Below are 6,924 nucleotides of genomic sequence, written 5' to 3'. Positions count from 1 at the left end.
AATCGCAACAATTTGCAATCTTGTTTGGTTCTTTTTCAGCATGCTCGAAAACGTTCTGATGCTGTAAAAGCTGCAAGCTTATTAGGTGTAATGATGAACGACAGTTCAAAATGTACTCCCCGAACCGTTCCTTCTCTGTAATCCATACCCCGGTGCTGTCCTCCAGTATAAAGAAATGTTATTCAAGTATACTGGGCCGTAATTGTGCTGTCATGTATAGCTGTATCAACAATTACTTGCCCGTAGCCCAGAAGCCATCGAAAACAAAACCTGCCCTTAAGAAGACAGAAATAGTAGCGAAGGCACAGAAAGAAACTGCGGAAAACGCCGCCACCAAAGAACATGTGCCCTTGCTCCACATGCAGCCTAATCAAGACGAAGGTCCCGTAGAGGAGTATATCTATACTAATCGTATACATGACGATGTGAATGCCGTGGGTGAGGAAGATGCATCATCGGGTGAGGGTTCGGACATTGATGAGGATGATAGGCCTGAGGGCGCGAACTCCCGCCAGCTAGTGACAGAGGTATAATTTAAATTCATCCACAAAACCGTCGCATCAACGGGGCGCTAGGGCGCCTGACAGCTGCACGGGCGGGGTCTGGTGACACTCGGGCACTGGAACCTGGGTTGGGTGATGTCGGAATCTGGACGCACGCTTGGGGCCGTGGCCTTGTGAGGGTATTTGGGGGCTGTTTGCAAAAAATCAGCCCGAACGCTTGACTTTGGGCTATATAGCGACCCGAATCAGAGACGGCGCCCAAACATCGTACATCATGACGAGATGATCATCTCTTTGCGCGCTTCATCAAGGCGCACTTTCGGGTGGCGTGCTAACTACTTAACAACCAACTTAAAAACCTTACACATACGATGTTTGTCAGCTACAGGCGAAATGCCATACAATATGGAGTGTTAACGGCTTTAGATATTGCACTTTAGCGGGGCGAGGTATTATGTTTGGTCCTTACAGCCACACGGCCACACGGTGTGGGGGCAATCCTACAGGGCGGGCGGCCCCTGACACGCTTCATGCTCTAGTGGGTATATGTATTGATGGTGTGTGCCGTACTGTACGACAGCTACGACACTGCCCCTTCTGGAGGGGGCCGTCTGAGGCCCTCTCAGGTCCCGGCCACACACCAGCAGAAGCCTGCGCCCACCTCCTCCTACCCTTGGGCAGTGGGTCGCAAATCCACATCACGCATCCACTCATCCATTACTGTCTATTCATGGTCCCAAAACGCAGCTGCAGGCAGCATAGCATATGTTGTATCAGTAGAAGCACTAGCATGGCAACAAATTAAGCTAGCACTGCCGTCTTACTTCCACTCCTTCCTGCCTGCCGCTGTATTCACGATTATCACACGCTGTTTGCGTATGTGCAGATGTTGGCGGACTTGGGCCGCCAGCCTGTGCTCTCCTCAATCACTGTTTCGGAGACTGGTCAGGTGCTGCCGCAAAGCGGCGGAGATATCATCGTCTATGTGGGGGTACCTGTCACGGTGCGATGCATGCATGTTGCCCGTTTGGATAATTGTTTTTTTGTCCTATGTTTGCGGATAGAACACTTAAAGACGCATAAACATGGCATGCAGTGACTCTTACAGAAAGCACTGTTGTTATCGTTATTTGTGTGGCTGTGATGCGTGTGCCATATCCACATACACTGACGGTGCAGCCACATCTTGCTATGGTTATAGGGGAATTTAGGGTTTGTTGAACACAAGAGGGTTGTTGGGGGCGTGCGAATCTGGTGGTGAGGGCATGTGGGGTTTGTAAGAGGAGTCTTGTGTGGTGATGGCACCTTGTGGTACCTCACGTTTCGGTACTCCTTACATGCATTGCTTAACACGTGTGTATATGCAGGTGGTGTTTACAGTGACGGACCCCGATGCTGGTGATGTAATCACAGCCTCAAGCAGCACTTTGCCGTCTGGAGCCACCCTCAAAACCACACCCAGCAGCGGTGTTGCACCCGTAACAGTGACCTTCAGCTGGACCCCTAGTGCCACCTCCCCTGCCTCGGGTGTCGTATCTATCAGCTTCATGGATACAACCTATTTGAGTACAGTCTCCTCCTTCAGCTTTGCAACCCTTTTCCCACCCCCCACCCCTCCATCCCCCATACCATCACCTTTCGCGCCCAAGCGTCTGCGTTCGCCTCCTTCTCCTAGCCCCGCACCAAGTCCCGCACCAAGTCCCACACCAGGTCCCGCACCAGGTCCCGCACCAAGCAACACAATGCTTGTGAGCTCCTTCCCCTTCCGCAGCGACTGCGTTCTGGGACGCGACGCCACGCAGGCCCCGGTGCGCTTGTCTGCACCCCTGGGGCCTTCCAATGTCACCTCCAGCACCGCCACCTACTGCCTCCTCATCAGCAGCAACGCCTCACTAGTTAGCCCTAATGCTGAGTGCGCGGGCATGGATACCGTACGCAGAGTGGACATGGTTGTGAGTAAGTGATAACAAACTAACAAGCTAGCCGGATGCCCTTATGTGATGTCCGTCCGTAAAATTGAGGAGTGTCCATAGACCATCTAATTTTATGTAAGACGTATTTGTTACAGCATAGCATAACCTATATGCCCTTCTATACCATACATTGGCGGTCCTATCTATTGTACGACAACCTTGTCTAAAGACCATGAAAACTTTACCGACATCTGGGTGCATGTCACTGTCCCTGAGCTGTCAGTACACGTACGTGGTGGCCTTTCCACTGCCAATAATGTATGTTACGAACAAATACCAAAAACGAGTTGTGCGTTTGCAGATGACTGTCTGTTGATGTGTGATGTGTGTGAGACAGGGGGGCCGCTACCCGGCACTGCGGCCGCTACCCGGCAGACCCTGCCTTCCCCGGTATTTTGGGGCACCCTCATCTAGTCACCCTAGCCGACTTCTCAGTGGGTCGCTCAGGTTCAGCACCCACCACCGGCATCCAACGGAACCTGCCGGATCAACGGCGGCTCAACTCGATTCCTGGTCAGCTCACAGGACTCTGCAGCATAGTAATGCAAGATGTCGATGATGTGCCTCGTTGTTCACCATTTGTATTGCCGCACGTTTCTATATTTGTATTTCCCTGCAATTCGTTAGTTTCTTCCTGGGACTGGTCCTTCCAATCAGTTCTTTCGGCCTCATCCCCTCCATTGACTGTCATATGCTTAAGATGCTGTTCGCTCGCTCACAGCACAATAAGCACATGTCCACAGACCGTGTCTAAGAGTTTGCACCTCCCGCGTCTCCTCGATGCACAATTATTGCCTTTTTGTAGATGCAAGGTGCGCACAACAGACGCCCAGGCCCATCACGGCATTAACCGTCAATGGCATTGTGTCACAGTATTCCTTCCAGACAGTCTCCTATGATGGTGCTGTGTACGGCGTGCTAACGATTAAACGCATTGATACGTTGTTCCAGAGCTTACCGGACAATGGGCTGTCGGTGTGCCTGACTTTCAATAAGGCGGCTAGTGGGTGCAGTAGGCCTCGGGATCTGTTCTATGGTCCCACCATCCTGTACCAGATCACCAGCATTGACTTTGCATGCTGCCCCATGTCGGAGGCGCCAAACTCCTGATGGCATATATGTATCATTGCATAGCATGGCTTAAGCTTGACCGCATACAGATACATCAGTGTCAGCCGGTGTATGTGCGCACGGCTATGCACGCACACGCATGAGCGTGATGTTCAATGAGTTTCACAACACTACGACATGGTTGAGTGTGTACGGTGTGTGCACGATGAGCAAGCATGCACATGTATGCATAGCACCACTGGGCAGGCAATGCATGTGCACAGAAAGAAGTGGTTGCACCATGGTTGCACCGCTACTTCCACTATGACGACGGGTGATCGCGTTACGTCGCGTTAAATTCGCGTTACGAGGCCGCGTTACGAGGCTTTAACGCGAGTTTAACGCGACGCATACGCGATATATCACGATTTTAAGCACTGATAACGCACCGGGCTCCATAGCTGAACGCACCGGTTCACTTGTGCGTATGGCCAACGCACTTCATCTTTATACGCATGCGAACGAGCTGATAAATTTTGGCTGGCAGTGCGTTAGCTTAAGCAACTAACGCAAACTTTACGCGATCGTAAACGCGACCAGGTGACTTTTAACGCGAGCGTTAGCTTACCTATAGGTGTAACGCAAACGCCTGCGAATGGCATACGCGGATGCGAATGGTGCGAATGCGTATGCATATGCGAATGTGGCGAATGATATCGCGAGTTTTACGCGACCCTAAACGCGACCAGGTGACTTTTAACGCGAGCGTATAACGCGAGGGATTGCGAATGGCATACGCGACTGCGAATCTTGCGAATGCATGTGCGTTTGTGGCTATAGCGTATGCATTCGCAGCATTTTCGCAAACCTTAGCACTGCCAATTTACTTTTAACGCCAGCGTATCGCCAAACGCAAGGGATTGCGAATGCATACGCGAATGCATGTGCGTTTTTGACTTTCGCAAATGCATTCGCAGCATTTTCGCAAACCTAAGTGCTACCATTTGAATTTAACGCGAGTGACTGCGAATTGCGTGCGGGACTGCGAACTGTACGGCCAGCCGTGCAATACAGACTTAAATGCTCGCAAATATGTCACGCTGATGCGTTTCTGGATGTGTGTGTGTGTGGCCGCTTGCAGTGAATCGTCCTCATGGCAGGGAAAGATCAGCGGTGGTGTCGTTCGCGGCTTTTCTGCGCATAGGAGAGTTCCTCATTAGCTTCCATTAGGAAGCCTAGTGCGGAGCGATAGTCTTGCTTGTCGCAGAATTGTCTGACTTTGTCAAACATGCGCGACGGCGGTGTTATGCCCTTACGCTGGGCACGCCTTACGTACTTCTCATACATTTCCTGGACCTTTTGTACCAGCTTCTTTGCCCTAGAGGGGCTCACCTGGCGCAGCTGATAGCGCTCATGGTCGGCCTTCGCCGACTGGGTGCGCATGGTATTCCCTGGGCTCGCCATGTAAGTCAGATAGAAAATGTTTCTTAAGTTGGAATGTGTTTGCGGAAGCGATGGAGTGCTTGACTCCGAGGTCGTTTGACCGGTTGGTCTAAGATACCAAAATTATAACAAAGCTTGCAGTTGGCAAGCAGTTGCGAAAAAGGAAATTATCCAACGATAAAAGGTGGTATTGATAAATACCGTTTGGTATTGGAAGATTATGAATAGTTCTTGGATGTACCGTTGGTACGATACCGTTGGACCGGTGAGCCGAGGGCCGCCATTGCGGCGTTACATCGTGTATGTGGGAACCGTCAAGCAGTTGAGGACGAGCGTCATGTTTTGCTTGAGTGCCCTGCGTACGCGGATATTCGCATTAAGCTATTTGAGCTTGGAGTGTCTCCTGGGGACCGCATGATAGACGTTATGGGCGTTGAGAACCAACGCGGACTAGCAAATGTTTTGGATCATATCAGAAGATGCAGGTTACAATTTATTGGTGATTAAATATGTTTTTACAGTAAGGTTAATTTACTACCTTTATATGTTCTTGTTTCCAGTTCGGCGGTTCATGAGCCTCTTGGCTCGTTTGGACCGTACAAGCTCGAAGCTTGTAACACAAAAACGTCAAAAACGCAAATATGGGGGCCCTGGTGAAGCAGCTGACCGCGTTATAGATTTGGAAGGTGCCGAAGTACGTCGGTGAAACATAATGTGGCAGGAGTAGAGAGAATAGTGCAGCGGTAGATTGTGAGTGTAGTTGAAGGGTTACAAGGCGTTCATCGCACGGGCGATTTACGTGCATATCTTTCATCGTGGGCGCGTCACATTGCAAGCTAAGCAACGCGTATACATGACGTGTAGCACAGTGTTTTTTTTGCGGAATAATTTCCGAATTCGGAATAAAAAAATGTTCGCGGTCCTGGAAATTAAGAATAAATAATGTTCCGACCGTACAAGTTCATTCCTCCAGCCAAAAATGGGCTGTCCATGCCAAAGCCGCTAGAATCTTACAGGAGACAAACATGTTAAATAGGGGGGTCCTTGTGAAGCAGCTGCCCGCGTTTCCAAAGCACGTATGGTGTTGGATTGTAAGGTGCCCAAGTACGTTTGCGAGGAAGAGAATGTGGCCAGGCTGGAGAGGAAAGTGCAGTGGCATATTGGAATGTGAGATTAGCGTAAGCGAGTTACAGGGCGTTTTATTGCACGGGCGAATTTACGTGCAACTCTTTCACCGTAGCATCAGTCCTCAGTTCACTTCTTGGAACGAACATCAGCATAGGTCCAAGCCCTCTCGCTTGGAGGGATATGCAAACAAACATCCTGATAGGGGTAAACTCGCACGCTACCGAGCATTCAACCGAGCACATGCATGCTTAGTTGAATGGTGAGATGCGACCCCCCCTTCATTTCGTGCTCGGCAAGCCTGCCACCGCGTACCGGATATGTTGGCGATGTTACAGAACGCTGCACCTTGGTTTCTGTGCACATTGCGTACGTTGCTCGACCCCGCCGACCAAAACTACACGTGCCCAACTGAAGACATTCCCGGTGGTTGTGCAGCAGCTCTTGAGGCTGTTGCTGGCTGAAATCCATCCTGAGCTGTTGCAACACGGCTAACGCGGGCACGTCCCTATGCACAGCAAATAGCTGTTCCAAGCCAACAGCGGCGTCCATGTCACCGACAAGGCTCTAAACGTCTTATCTGTTCTTATGTTTAATTAAGTTTATGTATGTTATACTTTGCGCAACTTTGTAATTTGACTTTACTCTGAACAAGGTGCTGCATACAACTGCCTCTTCGCCAGCGCTTCATCTTCCGCGGCAGTTTCACGAGCCCAGAGTTGCAAGCTACGACGTTGGCTTTCGGTGCTTTCAGTTACTGCAAAGCATCCACGCAATGCATGTTGATTAAGTGCTCGTCCTGTAGTGTAGTACGGCAAGTGCGGCGCGGG

At 50.5% G+C, this 6,924-nt stretch overlaps 1 protein-coding gene across 1 annotated transcript; it reads left to right on the top strand.

The window, feature by feature from the left end:
• Positions 1 to 957: 957 nt before the first annotated feature.
• On the top strand, positions 958 to 3,230 carry VOLCADRAFT_89077 (uncharacterized protein; the record flags this gene model as incomplete). Its single annotated transcript, XM_002948771.1, has 6 exons — positions 958 to 1,041; positions 1,390 to 1,506; positions 1,871 to 2,213; positions 2,275 to 2,311; positions 2,356 to 2,455; positions 3,198 to 3,230. The coding sequence occupies 6 exons, from the start codon at positions 958 to 960 to the stop codon at positions 3,228 to 3,230; spliced, it is 714 nt and encodes a 237-aa protein (XP_002948817.1).
• Positions 3,231 to 6,924: the final 3,694 nt, after the last annotated feature.

Source organism: Volvox carteri (assembly GCF_000143455.1).
Source record: "Volvox carteri f. nagariensis unplaced genomic scaffold VOLCAscaffold_11, whole genome shotgun sequence".
Taxonomy (NCBI): domain Eukaryota; kingdom Viridiplantae; phylum Chlorophyta; class Chlorophyceae; order Chlamydomonadales; family Volvocaceae; genus Volvox; species Volvox carteri.
Note: the sequence above shows the minus strand (reverse complement) of the source record. Positions and strands in the feature narration are given on the sequence as shown.